The 19,811-nt window shown below is 67.2% G+C and overlaps 2 protein-coding genes across 2 annotated transcripts in view; one reads left to right on the top strand and one right to left on the bottom strand.

The window, feature by feature from the left end:
- PDZD7 (PDZ domain containing 7) overlaps window positions 1–5,439 on the top strand; it is a 26,607-nt gene extending 21,168 nt beyond the window's left edge. The window contains exons 14-16 of the mRNA XM_034777027.1: window positions 244–795; window positions 1,818–1,918; window positions 4,123–5,439. Coding sequence (XP_034632918.1) covers window positions 244–795; window positions 1,818–1,918; window positions 4,123–4,263 — 794 coding nt within the window. The 3' untranslated portion in view covers window positions 4,264–5,439. The remainder of the gene's footprint in view (window positions 1–243; window positions 796–1,817; window positions 1,919–4,122) is intronic.
- Window positions 5,440–6,211: 772 nt separating this feature from the next.
- Window positions 6,212–14,482, bottom strand: LZTS2 (leucine zipper tumor suppressor 2; the record flags this gene model as incomplete). Its single annotated transcript, XM_034777025.1, is given in 4 exon segments — window positions 6,212–8,049; window positions 8,955–9,224; window positions 10,511–11,101; window positions 14,045–14,482. Coding segments are annotated over 4 exon segments (1,926 nt in total). The 3' UTR covers window positions 6,212–7,383.
- Between the last annotated feature and the right edge of the window lie 5,329 nt (window positions 14,483–19,811).

Genomic DNA, 19,811 nt, shown 5'->3' with positions numbered 1-19,811 from the left:
ATCTCGGAGGCTGGGATTGGGGGGCTCGGGGGCCGGGGACAGGGCAGGGCTGAGGAGGGGTCTCGGAGGCTGGGATTGGGTGGGCTGGGAGGCCGAGGACAGGGCAGGGCTAGGGGGGTCTCGGAGGCTGGATTGGGGGGGTTTCAGAGGCTAGGCCCGGGGGGGTCTCGGAGGCCAGGTGGGTGGGGGATAGGGCTGGGGGCTGCCCCGGCACGTTGCTAACAGCCCGTCTCTCCCTTGCAGACCGCCGGGGAGGTTTCCTGCTACAGCCGCTCCAGGCCCCGGAGCCGGGGGGCGCCGAGGAGGAGGTGGGGCTGGTGCCGAGGGCAGGGCCGGAGCGGCTGAAGGGCTCCCGCAGACAGACTCACCCGCGCGGCTACACGCCCCTGCCCGACGTGCCCGTGGACGCCTGCGCTGCCCCCTCCAGCCCCCCTGCATCTCCAGCTGCCAGTGGGCCCAGCTGGCTGCTGGCGGAGCCTGCCCAGAGCCCGGGACTGGTGCCACGACCCGACCCCTCCGCAGAGGCGTTGGCACAGCCGGCAGGGCAGGGCGGCGAGCGGCCGCGTGCCCCCAGCTCCCCCGACGGGCAGGGGGAGGCCGAGTCAGGGGAGGACTGGCTCTACGCGGGGCTCAGCAAGCCCAGGCGGGCCCGGCCACGGCTCTGCCAGCTGTTCGCGGGCACCTCGGTGCCCAGCCAAGGGGCCCAGGGGGTAGAGGGGCTGGCCCACAATGGCCCGGCCGAGGAGGAGTGCGAGCTGATGACTGTCCGCCTCTCCAAGCTCAGGCAGTCCTTGGGTGAGTGGCACCCTGCCGAGCCCCCCACTGCTTGGCTCCCCGCAGCCCCTCCCTGCCCCCTGTGTACCCCCAGAGCCCCCCACTGCTGGGCTCCCCGCAGCCCCTCCCTGCCCCCTGTGTACCCGGGAGCCCCCCACTACTGGGCTCCCTGCAGCCCCTCCCTGCCCCCTGTGTAACCCCAGAGCCCCCCACTACTGGGCTCCCTGCAGCCCCTCCCTGCCCCCTGTGCACCCCATCGCCCCCCGTCGCTGGGCTCCCTGAAACCCCTCCCTGCCCCCTGTACACCCCCTGAGCCCCCTGCCTCTGGGCTCCCCGCAGCCTCCACCTGTCATCCCAGGCCGCCCCGCTGCTCCTGCACCCGGGCTGGGGTTTTCCCAGGTGGCAGCTGACATGCGGCTGTGGCAGGGAGGCGCCAGGTGGGCTGGGGCACGGTGGGCACCGCGCAGGGGCTGGAGATGGGCACAGTCACGGGGCAGCTGAGTCCCTCCAGGGCCGTGCTCACTGACCCCAGCGCCTGGGCCGGCCGTGGAGTCGAATTTCAGGAACGTGGGAGCCCGTCACGTGGGCATTTGAAAACCAGCCTGGCCCACGCTCGGGAGGGGTCATAGTTGGGCCCAGCCTGGTCCTGGAGGTCGGGGGGGGGGCAAGCTGGTATCTGTATTGAAGGGAGTGCTCCCCCCCCAACTACCATGAGTCTCCATCCAGTTTCGGGTGTCAAAGGCACCGGGCGGGGGACCCAGCACTGGGTGGGCGCAGTAGGGCGCGGGCCAGGGATGGGGCTGGAAGCGGGTGTGAGTACCAGCGCCTGCAATGGTGCCAGCGTGGGGTCACTAGCCCTCCGCCCCTCCCCCCCTGCACATCCCAGCTGTAGGGCCGGGGCTGCCTGAAGCGGGTCAGGCCTTGGGGGCCACCCATAGGTGCCGGGGGCCACCCATAGGTGCCAGGGCCCTGGCACCAGCTGGAGGGGTCCGGGCAGACTGGACAGGTTGGGGCTGCTCCACCGCTACCTCGTTGCCTTCCAGGGATCAGCATCTCGGGCGGGATCGAGTCCAAGGTGCAGCCGATGGTGAGAATCGAGAAGATCTTTCCTGGAGGGGCGGCATTCCTGAGCGGGGTCCTGAAGGTAGGGGGAGTGGCGGGGGGGAAGGGCGGGAGCTCCCTGCTGCGGCTGGGGCTAACCCCCGGGGCGGTTAACTGGTCTCTCTGCGGGACAGACCAGCTCTGTGATCAGACACTGGGCAGAGACGGGGGTCCTGGGGGTGCCCAGGGAGGGACGCACAACCGCGGCGCTGGCCAGGGCTGTCTCGGACACAAAAGCTGAAGGACAGACGCCCAGCTGCTCTCTTGCACTAAACTCAGACACTAGCACGGACCTCTCTGCCCGTGCCCCCCACACCTCTCCTCGCAAGATGGCAAAGCGCATGGTGGGTGGTACAGCTCTGCATAGCGGGAGCATCGCGCACCTTTGTGTGCTTTGCTCAGGGGCAAGAGAGGCAAAACGGGTGCCTTTTGCCATCAGTAGGGTTCAGAGTTAACAGTCAGTTGGAATGAGAAGGGGCAGTTCAGGCACCCAGAGCCATTGGTTCAGGCTGGCTACAGCCAAAGGCAGGCGCCCTGGCATCAGGTACCCTTCAGGTCACATTTGGAAGGGTTCTTTGTAAGCGCAAGGCTGCAGGATGTGTCCAGCCTGGAGCTTGATGGCTTCCAGACCTATGGAAGCAGCTGGCAGGATGGGCCCCTGCAGTCCCGAATTTTAAAGCATTAACAGCCATTCACTCTGCTGCCCAGGGTCACCGTCCCCCCACTAGCGGTGGGGAAACTGAGGCATGGCACGATGAGGTGACACTCAGGGAGGCTGTGGTAGACCCTTAGAACCCAGCTGTCGTAGAATCATAAAGTATCAAATTTTCCACATCCTTCTTGTAGTCCGGGGCCCAAAACTAGATGCAGGACGCCAGTGTACCAGCCCAGCGCTCTGCCCACTAGCCCCCTCCCTGGTACCCCTGTCTGCTCAGCTCTGCCACCACCTTTGATGTAGCCTGGAGCCCAGATGGGAGTCGGGGGACAGGGCTTCCTGTGGGGCCAGCCCAGCCTGGCAGGGAATTAGCCAGGGTCTAGCTCAGGGGTGGGCAAACTTTTTGGCCTGAGGGCCGCATCGGGGTTCGTAAATTGTATGGAGAGCCGGGGAGGGGAGGGGGGCGTGGCCCAGCCCCCACCTCCTATGCACCCCCTCCCCGGGATCCCTGCCCCATCCAACTCTCCCTGTTCCCTGATGGGCCCCCCCAGGACCCCTGCCCCATCCAACCATCCCATCTCCCTGTCTCCTGACTGCCCCCTGCCACCCCATCCACCCCCCCTCCTTCCTGACTGCCCCCCGGGACCCCTGCCCCCATTCAATCCCGTTTCCCCCCTGACCAGCCCCCAAACTCCCCTGCCCTCTATCCAACCCCCCTGCTCCCTGCCCCCTTACCGTGCTGCCTGGAGCACTGGCGGGGCTACAGCCGTGCACCGCGCAGCACAGAGACGGGGTCAGGCCGGGCTCTGCAGCTGAGCGGCCCTGGGAGCTCACAGCCCAGAGCACTGTGGTGGGGCGAGCTGAGGCTGCGAAGGATGGGGAACAGCGGGAAGGGGCCGGGGGCGAGCTTCCCGGGCCAGGAGCTCGGGGGCCGGGCAGGAGGGTCCCCCGGGCCGTAGTTTGCAGGGCTAGCCCAGCCCCAAGGGGAAGTAGGCAGGAGCTAGCTAGCGCCACTGGCCCAGGACATCCAGCAAGCCACAGAGTGGCTAGGAGCTGGCTGGGGTCAAGCCCCATTTGGGGGGTGGGGAGGGCTAGGTGCCCCCCAGAGCCAGCTGCCGCTGCCTGCATGCAACTTGGGAAACCACATGCTTGCCCTGCCCTGGGTTGCTCCGTACGCCCACAACCACTGCACCCAGCCCCCCACCCATGGCAAAGCTGAGCTGTGCTGGGGAGCGGGGGGGTGGGTGGCCCATGCAGACCCCATTGTCCCAGTGTGGTGCTTACCCAGCAACTGCCACCCCCTCGCCCTGCCCCACAGCACCAGTTGGCAGCTGGCTTGGGACCAGGCCCACAGGTGCCCCACTGCAGGCAGAGTGGAGGGCAATGCCTCCCCTCGGTGCTCTGCATTCTCCCTACCATGGCTGCCCTGCCCTTAACCAACCGCCCGGGCCCAGGGGAGTTTGTCACTGCCTGGCCCCCATCATTGTGTAGGGTTGCCACAGCTGCCGTGCCCCACCCCAGAGGTGGCTGCATGTCAGTGGCTGGCGACCGATCCCTGTAGGCTCCCAACCCTGTCTCTCGGGCATTGCCAGGCTGGGGCCGAGCTGGTGTCGGTGGACGGGGCAAGCCTGCAGAAGGTCACCCACCAGCGAGCGGTGGACCTCATCCGCCAGGCCTACAGGACCAACCGGCAGGCGCCCATGGAGCTGGTGGTGAAGGTGCCCAAGGCGTGACACAGGCCAGCCAGGGACGGTGCCAGGCCGGCAGCGACGGCTGAGGGGACAGCCAGACAGACGTCTTCCAGGCCCACGGGAGGACAAGCAGAGCCTGCGGCGACGGGCATCCAGCCCCACGAGCCTGACTGCAGCCTGGCAGGAGTGGGGGAAGAGCCCCCCCCCGGCTCAGTGCGCTGCCCGAGAGCACCAGGTGGCCTCAGCCGGGCCTGGGCCTGGAACGTCCTTGACATGCTGGTCTTGGCTTCATGGGCAAGACTCAGCCCCGGGGGCAGGGGGAGCAGCAGGGGGCTACCATGCCATGGGGCTGCAACCCATGCCTACCCCGCACCTTCCCCAGCTGAGCCAGGCTGCCCCCACGTGTCGCCTCCTGCAGGTGACAGGTCACCGTGTTATACTGGCCCTCCCTGCCTGCCCCTGCTGGGCTAGTGAGGGGGCCGGGCCGGCCCCTAGGTGGACCATGTGGCACCAGCGAGGGTGCAGGGTGGCTGCTCAGCTCCCGCAGGAGGGGTCACGGGGTTGGGACTGTCCTTGCTCCAGCAGCCCTGGGGGGGAGGCTGGAAGGGCAGCGCCCGAGGCCCCCTATGTGCCGCAGTCCAGCTGGCACCTCGCAGGCCGGGGCATCTCCCAGCCACGGCCCCACAATCCCTCTCTGAGCTGGGGGGCCCGGGAGAGGCTAAAAGCCCTACTACTGCTGCCAGGAGCTGCTGGGGGGCTGTCCTGCTCCCCTGCCACAGCCTGGCTGGGGCGAGGGGGGGGACCATTGCTTTGAGCAGGCTGCTTGTGCAATGACCCCCCCATACCCCTGCCCCCCGGGGAGCGCTCTACTAGCCGGCTCCCACTGTAGGTTGTTAACCTGTGTGGGGCACCCCATGCACTTTACAGGTACCCGGGTTCAGCCAGCCCCTGGCATCTCACAGAAGAGGGCGAGGGGCAGCAGGGCAATGGCCCGTGGGGGGTGCTCACATTGCCCCCCTCCCCCCCAAGACACACACACATCTCTTAAAAACAGAGGGGTGGGTTTTATTAGCACGTTCCTCTTGGTTTGTACAAGAAATTTACACAGCCTGAGAACCAGACAAGGTCAGAAATAAAGTAAAAAAACCCCGACCCACCGGCTGGCGCTGCCCGGGGCAGGGGGGAGGATTGGTAACAAATGGATGGACCCAGCCCAGATGTTCCTTTGGTCTAGTGCCAACCCTGCCCTTCGTGCCAGGGCAGCCGGGCCCCCCGGGGGGGGGGGGGGGGGGGGGCTGTACCTGGAGGGATGGGCTGGTCAGGCTGGGGATGCTGCCAGTGCCCGATTGGGCACATCAGTTCCCAGAGGGGGGCACAGGCTGGGCATAGCAGCTGCCCCAGCTCTTCGGCTACACTCCAGCGAGGCAGGCGGCCGTCCACCCCCAGCTTCCCCTGTTTTCTGTGCCCTCGGCTTGGTATCATGCAGTATGAGCAGGCCCCAGGAGGGGGCTGGTACCCGCCGGCGGGATGGGGGCCCAGCGCAATGTAAGGAAAGGGGCCCAATGAGGATGTGACTCAGCCAAGGGCTTGCAGGCGTCTGGCCCACTCACCATTGCCCCCCCCGCCCCGCCTCTCCCAGCACAGGACCCCACCCACACACACACACATGGGTGGGGGAGGGGTGCCTCCTACTGCTGCATGGTCCCCTGCATGTGAAACTCCCACAGGAAGGGCTGGAGCATTTCCCTCCCCCGGAGGGAGCTGGTGCCCAGGGCCTGGCCCAACAAAGTCCCTGCCTGGCTCTGTAGTGCCCATGGGGCCAGTCCCAGGGCAGCCTGGGACACGCCCGCCAGGCACCACACAGCCCTGCCCCCGCCCACAGCACGGCTGCCCTTGCCTCGCCATAGGCGGGCATGGGGGTGGGGGCTGGGCAAGGGTGGGGCAGTGAGCAGCACCCCATGCGGGGGTGCTCAGGGGGGGGGGGGGGGGGAGAGACGGGATGTGCCGGGCAGAGGCAGCTGCTGGGCCCGAAGCAAAAGGCAAAGCCAGGCTGGGGCTGGCTAGCAAAACCGTGCCGCAGGCCCCTGGCAATGGAGGGGCAGGGGCAGAGCTCAGCACACGGGAACAGGAGGCGAAGGGCAGGGGTGTGCGCAGACCTCCTGGCCAAGGGATGGGAAGCGGAATCACGCCGGCTAATGAACTGCTACTGAACCCGGGGAGCCCAGACCCCTTTCTGTAGGGCCTACAAAAATAGAGTACATTTGCATGGCCCAGAAACGCAACCCTGCAAAGCCGGGTGTTCGGAACGCAGAGGGGCAGCCTGGCCGGGCAGGATCCCTCCGGGCAGAGGGCTGGGCGCAGGGACCACTGAACCAGATGGGCCGCGGGCAGGGGATGCCAGGCACGGGGGCTAAACACCGAGGGCAGAGCAGCCCTGCTCGCAGCCCGCTAGCTCCTGCCTGGTGAGTCCAGCCGCAAGGCGCATCCCCCACTCGGTGTTTGCCCTGTGCCCTGCCCGCCGATACAGCCTCTGCGAGGAGCAGGCCCACAAAAGGAGGAAGAAGCCGATTTCCAAGAGGGGCGTGGAGATCCCAAGCCCTGGGCTGGACCCTGCACTGATTGGGCAAAGCCCCGGACTGCAAGCCCCCCCTGGGGGGGGCAGCCTGGGGACATGCTCGGGGCATGGCGCTGCTCTCACAGCTGGCACCGCAGACCAGCCCTGGGGGAGCCCCCACCTCACAGCAGGCTGGCAGGCGGTGGCACAGCCCCGCAGCGTGTCGAGCCTGGCGCTCACGCCAGCCCACCTGGCAGCCACGGAGGGACCCGTTCTCCCCGGCACAGGAGGGGGCCTCACCCCATGCAGACCACCACACAGCCCTGCTACCTCCTCCCAGCTCAATGGAGGCTCTGGGGCGCGGCGGGCGGGGTGACAGGGCCCATACGGCAGAGAAATGATCCTGCCACCCCCCAGCCGGCTACAAGCAGGTGCTGCTAATTCCCTCCCAAGCGCTAAAGGGATCAGCTGTTAATCGGCTCTTCCCAGCATCCAGAGGCCCAGCTCCCCCTCCCCCCCATGAACCAGCCATGGGCCCCTTTGCCAGCTGCCCCCCAAGCAGCCGGCTAACCCCCCTCTAGCTCACGGGGCAGCCAGCACAGCCCGGCTCAGATCTCGGTGGCGGTGATCTCTTCGAAGCAGATCTCGGCCCCGTGCAGGCCACACTCGTCCAGCCGCTGGGCCTGCAGCTCCAGGCTCAGCTGGTGCAGGTGGTGCTCCAGCTCCCGGTTGCGCCGGTACATCTGGATGTAGTTGTGCTGCAGCTGTTTCTGATAGCCGATCACCTGGTCCTTCTCACCCTGCCAGGTGAGCCTCTCGGCCTCGAAGGCGGCCCGCTGCTCCTGGCCACGCCGGCGCTCCTGGAGCAGCTCGGCTCGCAGGCCCTGCAGCGTCTCGGCCGCCTGCCGCTGGGCCTTGGCCTCGTCGCTGGCCCACAGCAGGCTGGGCTCGGGCGGCTCCGGGCAGCGGGGCTGGCGCCGCGCCCCCCGCAGCCCCGCCACCTCCTGCTCCAGCCGGCCCAGCTTCTCCCGCAGCAGCTCGACCTCGCCCTTCCGGCGCTGCAGCTCTTTCTCGCACACCTCCAGCTCCAGCGCCCGGGTGCGTGCCGCCTCCTGCAGCCCCAGCGCCTGCTCCTCGCCCGCCTGCCGCTCCGCCCGCGCCTCCCGCAGCTGGGCCCGCAGCAGCAGCATCTCGGTGCCCCGCTGCGCCAGCTCCGCCTGCGACTCCTTCAGCTGCTGCTTCAGCAGGGAGATCTCGCCCAACTTCTGGCACACCTGGGGGGCGGGGCGGGCATTAGACCCTGGGGCTGGCCCTACCCCACCCCCAAAAAGAGCTAGGGTCCCCCGAGCCATTGGACAGCCTCCAGAACCTCCCACCCATCCAGCCACCAGTGGGGCTGCCCGAGCCAGGCCCTGCCCCTTTCCACCATGGGGTGGCCCCTGGAACTCCGCCCCCACCTCCCCATCACCAATGGGGCTGCCCGAGCCAGACCCTGCCCCTTTCCACCATGGGGTGGCCCCCAGAACTCCGCCCCCACCTCCCCATCACCAATGGGGCTGCCCGAGCCAGGCCCCACCCCTTTCCACCATGGGGTTGCCCCCAGAACCAGGATCCTACCTCTAAGTTACGTTTGCCAATGACACATCGGCCTAAGCAAGCCCTCCCGCCCCACCGCCCTCCAAGAGGGCGACCTCCGGAACCGGAGCAGCCTCCCAACGGGGCGGCTTGGCTTTTAGAACCGGCACCAGACGGGGCAGCCTGCAGAACCAGAAGCCCCCCACCCCCACCGAACAGGAGTCCTCCCCCATCCCCCGGCGACAGCCTTCCAAGACGGGGGAGGCGAGTAGGGAGACCATGAGGCAGCATTCGGAACTGCCAGGGGTGGAGAATCCAGCACTGGGGGAACGGCTCCAACGGTGAACTACCCTCCCTGTGCAAACGTCCGCCTTGGCTGGCTAGCGTCCCCTGCCGGCCATCGAAGGGCGGCAGCCCCGTCCCTGCGAGGCCGACGGGCCCACTATTGAGTATTTGCTCCCCGGGTGGAGGTTTCTAGACTGGGATCGAGTCCCCCCTCGACCTTCTCTTGCCGGAGCCCCGCGAGTCTCACCATCAGGGCTCCAAGCGCCCCGGCCAGCTGGGACTGGAGCCAGGGGCCCCGTCCCACCCGGTCCCAGCTCACCTCCCACTTGGTCTCCTCCAGCCGCGGCCCCAGCTCGGTCTGCTCGCGCTCGAAGGAGGCGCACCTCTTCTCCAGCTGCTCGCGCTCCTGCAGCAGCTGGGCAAAGTCCTCCTGCAGCTTCTTCTTCTCCTGCTGCAGCTGGAAGATCTGCAGCTGCAGCACCTGCTGCGTGCGCTGGGCCTTCTGGGCCGCCTGCTTGACCTGGGAGGCGTAGCCCTGGCGCAGCTCCTCCATCTCCTGCTCACAGCGCTTCTGCTTCTCCTCGTACACCTGGAGCGGGGGAAGAGCGTCACCCGGGGGGCCCCGCGCGGCCATGGCCTCCAAACTCTGCCCCGCAGACCCAGCGCAGCCCATGGGCTGCCCCGATCGCAGCCGTCCTCCGCTAACGCTGGGGGTGCCCTGCACCCACTTCAGCTCCCAGCATGCAGTGCGTTGCCCAGGCCTGAGCACATGTGGAGATGCGGTTCACAGAGACTACAGCTCCCAGCATGCATTGCGGCAACCAGGCCTGAGCACATGTGGCTCAGGAAACTACAGCTCCCAGCATGCATTGCATCGCCCAGGCCTCAGTGCATGTAGACATGGCTCATCAAGACTACAGCTCCCATCATGTATTGCATCGCCCAGGCCTGAGCACATGTGGAGATGCGGTTCAGGAGACTAGAGCTCCCATCATGCATTGCGGCACCTAGGCCTGAGCACATGTGCAGATGTGACCCACAGAGACTACAGCTCCCATCATGCATTGCATCACCCAGGCCTGAGTGCATGTAGTGACATAGCTCAGCGAGACTACAATTTCCAGCATGCATTGCATCTCCTGGGCCTGAGCACATGCAGAGGTCTGATTCACAGAGACTACAGCTCCCAGCATGCACTGCAGTGCCCAGACCTGAGTGCATGTGGAGGTGCAGCTCCCCGAGACTACAGCTCCCAACATGCATTGCATCTCCTGGGCCTGAGCACATGTGGAGGTGTGGCTCACCAAGACTACAGCTCCCAGCATGCATTGCAGTGCCATGGCTACTCTGCAGGAGGTTGCGCATGGCATGCTGGGTATTGTAGGCTTCACGGGCTGCCTGTTCACACTGAGAACATGGGGCCCCACGGACAACCCTGAGACCTGCCCCCTGCCTGCCTTCCCCCTCGGGGAGCCCATGTTCGGCACTGGCATTCTCAGGCCAGGCCTCTGGTGCCCCTGCACAGCTCTGCCGAGGTTACAGCAGTTCCAGCAGGGGGCGCTCCTGAGCAGGGAAGGCATTTACTGCCTGCACCCCTAGGGGGCGCTCATAGGGATCAGGCTCCAAATGCACAAGCCTGCTACCTGCCCCTCCCCCACCTCAGCCCTTCAAACACCAACCCCCACCCCCCGGTTACTGGGCAGCTCTCCCCCAACCCCACATGCGGCCCATCCCCACCTCTGCTCACCCAGCTGGCCCGTCCATCCTTCCCAATCACCCCCACATGCACCAGCCCCCCGCAGACACGCCCAGCGCCTCCAGCTGCCCACGGCGGCAGGCCTGGGAGTCGCTGGGCTCACCCACCGAACCGGGTACCTGGCAGATGGCCACCTCGTTCTCGTCCAGGCTCTGGCGCAGGTGCTGCAGCTCCGCCTCCCGCTCCCGCAGCTTCTCCTCCAGCTCGCGGACAAGCAGAGCCTCGTCACCCTCGACGGGCGAGCGGGCGCAGGAGCCGCCGTCGGAGGAGGGGGGGCCCCGCCCGCTGAGGGAGCCCGTGCTCTTGCTGGAGGAGGAGCGCCCGCTGTCCGAGTTGGAGGGGCCGGCCAGGCCCCGGGAGCCCCGCTCCGGGTAGCCGCCGTGACTGTCCAGGCTAAGGTGGCCCATGGAGATGCTGGCCGGCTCCGGCGGCTGGCTGCAGCCCGTGCTGTAGGTGGGCAGGCTGGAGAGGGAATTGCGCCCCGAGTCCGACAGGGTGCCCGAGTGGGCGCTGTGGCGGCAGCTCAGGGAGTGGTGCTTCTCGGCGCTGGCCGCGCCAGTGCCGCCCAGGAGGTGGGCGAGGCTGGCCTGGCTCTCAGGGACCACCGACGCCCCGGGCCGCGGCACCACGTACCCCGGTAGCGAAGAGTTCCTGCCCTTGGGCACGACCGGCTTGAAAGCCGTCGGACGGATCAGGGTCTTCTCGACGTTCTGAAAGGCATAGAGCAGAGACCATGGGGCGGCAGGACGGGGGCTAAGGACACCCCCCCACCACCCCTGACACAACACGGTGCCACCCCTGCCAGATGTTCAGACCCGGCCCAGCGCCCCAGGCTATGCGGCCTGCCAGACTTGGCACCTTCTAATCAACACCTCGTGGGGACGCAGCGTGGCCTAGCAGACTTGGACTCAGGGCACCTGGGTTCTAGCCCCGGTTTGGCCCCCAGCCCACTGGGTGGATGACCTTGGGCAAGTCACTGCCTCGCTCTGTGCCTCAGTTTCCCCCTCTGTCAAATGACAGTGATGCCATCCTCCTAATGCGCTTTGGGATCTCCGGCTGTTACGCGCTGTCTGACAGCGTGGGCTGGGGACGGTGCCGGGATCGTCACCCCCACTCCCCAGCCAGGAAATGGAGTCACAGAGCGGGCAAGTGATTTGAGCAAGGTCACCCAGCCAATCAGCAGCAGGGCCAGCAGCCACAAGTCTGGACTACTAGGCAACACTCCCTCCCAAAGCCTGGATAGAGCCCAGGGGTCCTGGCTCCCCACCCCTCTGCCCTAACCACTAGACCCCACTGCCCAGAGCCAGGGATAGAACCCAGGAGTCCTGGCTCCCCACCCCACACCTTCCTTTGTTCAAATACAGACAGCGAAAAGGACATTTTTTCCTCAGTTGAAAATTGTGAAGCAGCGGCTGAATGAGGAGGCAGGCAGGGGAGCTGAGATCCGGGAGGGGGGCGAGCGCACCCCCTGCCAGACCCCCTACTGGAGCACAAGCCGGGCCTGAGGCCAATAAGAGAAAAATCCAGCAGCGGCAATTCATTTTACTTCGCCACTTGTCCCAAGCCCCCCGGCTCTGCCTGGGCGAGCGCGGCTGGGGGAGGGAGGCAGGAGGGGGCCCTGCAATGGTTCCTTCTGGCCATGCAACGGCCTTTGGTTTTCACTGGGAAAAAAACTCTAAATGTTCCGTTTCCTTGACGAAAGCGGACACGGATCCTCTGTGTGGTTCCCCCTCCCCCGCTGAAATGAAGGGGGACCCCCCCCCCCATAGCCCATTTTCTAAACTGCCCTCTCCTGCTAAGGGCGGGTCAGGAGCAGTTTGGCAGATCGGGGCCATCAACTCGCTTTGAGCCAGATCCCCCCCAAAGCCATCGCCGGCTCCCAGCCAGCCCCAGGCCCCCCAGCGCTCAGAACCCTGGGTGAGGGGGGTCTCGGCCCAGCTGCCCACATTGCAGAGGGCCAGGGGGGCATCAGTGCTGGGCAACCTCAGCAGAGAGGCCAAAGGCCGAACGGGCTACGGGGACCGAGCCCGCCTCTGCGCTCCCCGCCCCCCCGGGCCCCCGCCACAGGCTGGGCTCCTGACCCAGAACCTCAGGGCAGCTCTAGCAGGCTAAAGGGGCAGGTCGGCTGGGGTTCCGAGCTGGATCCGAGGGGCCCAGGGCAGCAGGTTAGCGTGACCCCAGGGTTTCCCATAGCTCCCAGTCGCCCAAGGGGGCCTGGAGCAGCTCATCGCCTGCTCTCCTCAGACACCACCGCTCGGCTGCTGGCTCTGGCATCCCTCTGCCCCACCCCCCAGGAGCGCTCCCCTCCATCCAAGGGGTGTGACGACCCAGCCGCCATTGACCCCGATCCCTTCCCCAGCCCCAGGCCACCCCCTTCCTGCAGATGGGGCTCCCAGCTCTGTCCCCAGCTCGCCCTGCAATGGCCCTGCCAGGGGAGCTCACCAGGTTAAAGGATTCCCAGAGCAGGACCTGTGGAACTCCTTGCCGCAGGAAGGCAGGAGCCACATTCTGGGGCTGAAGCAATGCCACCGAGCGAGGCCAGGCTGGGGCATGGACTTTGCCAGCCGCTCCAGCTCCCTGGAACTCCTCCCCACATCCCACACTTGGGACCCCCAAACCTCAAGGCAGGGCACATTTGGGGCAGAGGGGGGGTACCTGCTGCCCACCAGGGGGTGTTGTCTGCAGGAGGGATTTAAGAGCCATGCTCCCTGAAGCACAAGCCAGCAAACAACCAGCTCTAAGTAGCGAGGCGGCCATGGGCACCAGCTGTCCAGGGCCCAGCGCCAACGATCACCCTCCCGGGGGAGCATCAGCAGCAGAGTTCCCACAGCTTGGCCTGGAAGCGCCCGGGGCCATCCTCACCCTCGAGGGGCACCAACGGGTTAGTGCGCCCCGGGTCTGATGGGGCAGCGGGGGGCTGGAAGAACCCACTTCCCCTATAAGAACAGGAGCACTAGGGATCAGCAGCTCTTACACTAAGCAGTGTGTGCCCACAGCCCAGTCGACCTGGCAAACTAGGGCTGGTGACAATGAACCTCCCCCAGGGCAGAGGGGAAGCCAGAGACGCCTGTGGGTTCAGTGGCATTGCCAGGTCAATTGAGCCCATCTCTGCAGCTGGAATGTGGGGGAGCAGGTACCCACTAATGCCAGGCAGCTGCCCACTGCCTCTGCAGCTACAGGACGCTGCCAGCACAGCAAAGGAGCCACCAGGCAACAGCAGGCCCCAAGACCAAGTACAAGGAGAGACGATGCCCGCCGCTCAGGGCCTGCGGAATTCCCTGCTGCAGGAAGGTAGGAGCAGCATTCTGGGGCTGGACTAGGCTCTCTTGGGCAGCTCCTGCCCACCTGGTGCTGTCTACCTGCTGGCACCACTAATGATGGCACGGATACCAAGTAAGGAGGGGAAAGCACCGCTGTACGTCAGGGTGGAAGCCCATGGCGAGGGGGGTCAGGAAGTAACTAGCCCTCCCTGCCCCATGGACGACTAAACAGGGCAAGTGTATCGCTGGGGAATGGGGCAACTGTCTCCAGAGCCGTAGGTCTTGGTGACTGCTGGAGGCAGGATGCCCCACCCAGATGCCCCAATGGCCTGGCCCCGGCGGGGGGAGGGGATGGACACAGCCCAGCCACATGCACCCTCCCCCCATCTTCACCTTCTCCAGCTGCCCGGAGACGGGGACCAGTCTCGGGGGCGGCCCCTGGATGTTGCCGCTCCGAGCCCGATCGTCCCGCGGCTCCTCGGCGTCACTGCAGGGGCTGACGGGGGACACAGCCTTGGCCCAGAAGTCCTCGCTGGTGTAGGCACCGCCCCCGGGCACCGGGCCAGAGCAGGGCTTGGCGGGGGGCAGCCCCTGGAGCAGCCCGTCCTGCTGGCGGAAGGGGCCGGGCGCGGCCTTGCACGGCCGCTCGTGGCAGGGGCGGCCGGAGATGAGGCTGCTAACGCTCCCCATGGCGCCGCAGGCAGAGGTGGGCGAGCGGGCGCCGGCACGGAGCTGGGTGGCCGCCTCAGAAGCAGGCCCGATGGAGACGGGCCGGGTCTGCACTATGGCCATGGTGTGGGGGGCTCAGACGGGGGGGACCACGCAGGCAGCCTGCAGGGAGAGAAGGAAACCAGCACTGAGCCCGCGGGCACCATTGCCCGCCTCACGCATCGCCCTCCCACAGGGGAACCACTGCCCTCCCCACCCACCTGCAGGGGCACTGTCCCCCCCTCACCCACCACCCTCCTGCAGGGGCACCGCTCCCCCCCCCCGCCCACTGCCTTCCCCCGGGGGCACCGCTCCCCACTCACTGCAGGGGCACCATCCCCCCCTCATGCACTGCCCTCCCATAGGGGCACCGGTCCCCACCCACCTGCAGGGGCACTGTCTCCCCCACCCACTGCCCTCCAACAGGGGCACCGCTCCCCACCCCCCATATCACCCATCTGCCAGGGACACCACCCCACTCGCACCCCCGTCCGCCTCCAACCAGCTCTCTGCAGAGCTCAGGGTCTGCCTGGCCAATTCAGGGGGCCCCGAACCCAGTCTGCTCTCCCCACCCTGGGTCATGGTTGCTGAGCAGGGACCCCTGCCCCTCCCTGGGACTGGCTCCCTGCACCAGTGATGGGTCTGAGGCCTGGACCCATCCGGAGCAGAGCCCGACGACTCCTCGCCCAGCCCAGACCCCGGGCACGGAGCAGCTCTTTCAACCAGCCCTGCCCAGGCAACCCCCAGCCCCACGTCCTCCCCTCCTGCCGCAGGCATTTGTTCGTCCCTGGCCCAGCTCCTGCTGCCGCATTCCCCCTCGGATGGCCGGGTCCTCTTGTTCCCGGCACAATCGGCATCGCCCGGCAACCAGCCTGGGCCGGGCGCGGATTAGGGAGCAATAATCCAGCCGCAGCCACTCAACTCGGAGGAGATAAAAGAGCCGGTTTTCCTGTAAATGCCCCTAGCAGAGCCACGCCTGAACCACCAGCCCAGAAACTGGGGGGCGCCCGGATCCCAACTTCCCGGCTGGACCAAACCGAGTGCCCTAGAACCTCCACCTGCAGGCCCAGCCAGAGACCAGACCCGGGGGAGAACGGAGTCCAAGCAGGAAGGGTTTTCATCGGGGGGATGTTAAGGGAACCCATGAGTTTGTGTTTCCTTAAATCGGAGCAGGGGCCAGCGAGCTCCAGACCTGATCCCCCCACACAGCCGAGCGCACAGGGGGCAGCAGCTGCTCGTGAATCTCTTCAGTCACCCCCACCCCCCCGCCCCATTCTGTGTGTCAGACCCCAGGGAGGGCGAGGAGACAGGACCCCATGCAGTGGGTTGGCAGCCAGTACCACCCAGGGACCACGTGGGGCAGGACGCGCTCCGGATTCCAGCCGGCCATTTACAAATCAATGAGCTGGGACACAGGAGACTTTGGGTCAAGTCCCGTCTCTGCCACTGACTCATCATGTGACCTCGGGTGAGTCACTGACTCATTCTGTGCCTCAGTTTCCCCACTTGCAAAATGGGGATTACCGCTCCCTCCCTCGCAACAGGGGGTGTGTGGGTGGGAGGGTAAAGCCGGGCCCTACAAGGAGCTTGACAGACGAAAAGGCCAATCAGGAAACGAGGCCAGAGAAATGAATTGGAGGAATCCCTGGAGTCCACTCAGCGGCCCAGCTGGGCAGGGCCTGTCCCTTTAAGAGCCATTCCTGCCCCCCTCCCCAGCACTAGGGCCACGTGAGGAACACGGGGAGTTAACCAGCGATGATCACTCGCCCAGGGACCCAGAGTGATGCCCTCCCCCCCCCCTACAGCAGGTGCTGGTTCAGGAGGGAAGCAAGGGATTGAGACAGATGCCTCCTGGACCAGGTTCCCCCTCCTCTCCCCCCAGCTCTGCTGGTGCCCCTCAATCCCAACCCGCTGCCCCCCGCCACCTCCAGCCGCACCTGCGTGTCCCTCCCCCGCCCACAGGGCCTGCTCTCTGCTGTAACCCCCACCACCAACCGGCCATGCAATAGAAGAAGGGTCCCGGCCATGCCCCACGAGGGGGCACTACGATGCCGCTTGGTAGAGTTAGGGAGGACACCCCAGGCCTGCTGGAACACCCAGGGGTGCTGCACCCAGAGCCAACGCCTTGGGACCCTGCCCATAGGCATCATTCAATTAGGGTAACTGTACAGGCAGGACACAGCCATCCCAGGCGGGAAGGGACTGGTGGTCTGAGCACATGGTTAGGACCCTCCCACGCTCTGTGCCTCAGTTTCCCCAACTGTAAAAGGGGCTGCAAGGCCCAGCGCTGGGAGACTGAACACTGGCTCCCCCCTCAGCCCGGGCTGGGCTCCGCACTCTTCCTCCGGGAGACAATCCCCCAGGCTCACAACCCCCACAACCCGGCCTGCATCACCCTGGGCTCAGCCCCATGGCCCCCCCCAGACCCTCCTCATCCATCTCACCTCGGCCCAGCGAGCTTTGCTCCCGGCTGTGTTTGTCTGGCAGTTGGAGGCTCCTGTATTAGCCCGGCGCCAACAGCTCCCCTGCACCCACAGCCCGGCCAGGGTCCCCTCCAGCAAGGGAGGGGGGTGAGACCTCCCCTCCCCCACCCAGCTCATCTCCCTCCAGGGCAGGGGAGGCATCTGCTGAAGCTATCAAGGTAGAAGCCCATCGGCCTGGAACAGACTCAGTGACGCTGACACGACGCGAGCATCTGGGCCCGTTCCCATTTCCCGGGCCGTGGAGCAGAGCCAGAGACGCCTGCCAAGAGACAACCCCCAGCTGCCCCCGCAGGCGTGGGAACCTGCATCAGCTCTCGCCGCAGCCCCCTGCTAGCCCAGCCCTGGGGTCCCACCCCCGCTCTGCCGGTGCCCCTCACTCCTGACCCACAGCGCCCTGCTAGCCCAGCCCTGCAGTGCCCCTCAATCCCGACCCGCAGCCCCCTGCTAGCCCAGCCCTGCCCCCTCCCAGCTCTGCCGGTGCCCCTCACTCCCGACCCGAAGCCCCCTGGGCCTCTCTTGAGCAGAGGTGACCATGGTGCCTGCCAGGTGGTAGCTGGGAAGGGCACAGTCGACAGGTGAGTTACTAGCAGAGACCCACCAAGCTCACTGCATGTGTGAGCTCGCCGGGGTCTGGGGGCAGGTCTGCTGAGGGGCCAAGTGCAGAGCCGCTCGCTGGACTCCCTGCCTTGCGGGCTGGGCTGCCCGAGACACAGGAGCCAAGACCGGGATCCGGCCCAGAGCTTCCCAAGCCAGGCTCCGAACCGTTCAGACACCTCGGCCCCCCAGGCCCTGAGCCTCCCCCAGGAGCACGTGGGCTGGTGGGAGGCTGCATCCAGCCGCGCGGAGCAGCCTGTTCCCCCCCCACCCCAGCCCACGTGCCCCTCCCCTGCACGGCCTATTTCCCCAGGCTAGGAGGACAAAGCCCAGTGCGTTCCAGGCACAGGCTCGGCGGCTGCTTCTCTGCACGAGGAGTCCCCCGGGGGGCCACGTGGGGGGGCAGCCATGCCAAGGGGGGGGGGTTGGTCAGGCCATGCCCTCCAAGACCCTCCCCCCACAGCGTCCCTTGGCCTACCGGGAGGGCAAGGCCTGGGAAGAAAGTCACAAGCGCGCGGAGCACAGGGGGGGGGGGTGTGTGTGTGTGGGGGGGGGGGGGAGACGGGGGAGGGGAGGGGCTCCCCAATCAGCAGAGCCCAGCAGGGCCAGTCCCCTGGGTCCCCAACACATCTGACCCCCAACCACTGCCCTTCTGCACCAAGGGAGCCCTGCATAGCTGCCCCCCCCATGGGTCCCGTCAGTGGGGAGGGGGCCTCGCACCAGTGCTCCAGTCACTGTTCCCCCCCCGCACCATGGGCACCCCGCACTGCAGGGCAGGTGGATAGCCCAGCCCAGCCAGCTTCTCAGGGGATGGCCCAGGAGCCATATCCCCATCACAGGGCCCCCCACAACCCAGCCAGACCTACCGATGCCGAGTTCACCCCCCACAACCTGGCCACCACCGCTGACCCCCAGACATCAGTAATGGGAGCTGGGGGGTCTGGCGCTTCCCCACCTCCCAAACTCAGCCTCTCCCACGCTACCCCCTTGCCATGGCTTTGGTCAGCCTGGGTCTCTGCGGCCCAACTGACTGGGCTCCTCCCGTCCTCCGGGCCCCGCCCATCACTGGGGTCAGCCCCCCGGCCCAGCCTGAGCCCCGCACCTGGAGCCTCATTTGGGTCTCCCCCAGCTCCCAGGCCCCTGCTCCGCTTGGAGCCGCCCGACCCAGCGAGGGGCCCAGAGCGGGACCAGGCGGCGCAGGCCAGGGGCAGAGAGCGAGAGACTATGGGCCCTTCCCTCTGGGGCCAGTGGGTAACCCCATCGGATCCAGCCCAACCAGCGGGGTGCCAGGACCAGCGCCCTCCCCCTGTGGGCGTGGGGGGCTCCGTGGCCGGCGGGCACTCCCAGCGGGCTCAGAGGAGCCTCTGGCACGTAGCCCCCACTTGCCGCTTGGTGCCGGCAGCTTTCCCAGGCCTGGCACGTGGCGCGAGGCCAGGCTGCGTCAGGAGACCCACGCGGGCGGCTCCGGGGGGCTGCACCGGGCCAGGGAAGCCAACTTGCCACGCAGCTATGCGGGGGGTGCCCCAGCCCTACTGGGAGTCCCGCAGAGCATGACTGCCCACCCCAGGACAGAGACAGGCACACAGGCCTGCCCCTGGGCCGGGCTCCCCACAGCCACCGGGCACTAACTCCACAGATAAACAGCGTCTAAACAGCACACTGCCATCCCGGCACACTGCCATCCTGGGTAATCCAGTGCCCCCACCGCGCATGGCCCAGCCTCACACTGACAGCCCCCCGTGCCCCCCACCGCCCATGGACCAGCCTCACACCTCCAGCCTCCCGTGTCCCCCACCGCGCACGGACCAGCCTCGCACCTCCAGCCCCCCCGTGCCCCCCACCGCGCACGGACCAGCCTCGCACCTCCAGCCCCCGGTGCCCCCCATGGACCAGCCTCGCACCTCCAGCCCCCGGTGCCCCCCACGGACCAGCCTCGCACCTCCAGCCCCCCCTTGCCCCATACCCCCCCATGGAGCAGACTAGCACCTCCACCCCGTCACCTCAAGGCACCCCACCATGCACGAACCAGACCAGCACCTCCAACCCCCTCGCCCCCCGCTCCCCACAGGCCAGCCCGGCGGCTCGTAGTCCCACGGGGGGCCCCAGCCGGCATTAAGGCGGGACTCCCGCAGCCCAGCACCCCCGCAAGGGGCCCCGCGCGGGTGCAATGGGGCAGCCGGCCCCGGGGGAAAGGGGGCTGGGGGCTGAGGACCGCGGGGGGGGGGCTGGGGGCAGGAGGAGGACGAGGGGAGCAGAGGTGGCGGGGGGGGCTGGGGGCAGAGGACGCGGGGGGCCGGGGGGGNNNNGGGGGCTGAGGACGCGGGGGGGGGCTGGGGGCAGGAGGAGGACGAGGGGAGCAGAGGTGGCGGGGGGGG

The sequence above is a fragment of the Trachemys scripta genome, chromosome 7 (assembly GCF_013100865.1).
Source record: "Trachemys scripta elegans isolate TJP31775 chromosome 7, CAS_Tse_1.0, whole genome shotgun sequence".
NCBI lineage: Eukaryota > Metazoa > Chordata > Testudines > Emydidae > Trachemys > Trachemys scripta.
The sequence above is the reverse complement of the archived record's forward strand: the minus strand, read 5'-3'. Positions and strand labels throughout refer to the sequence as shown.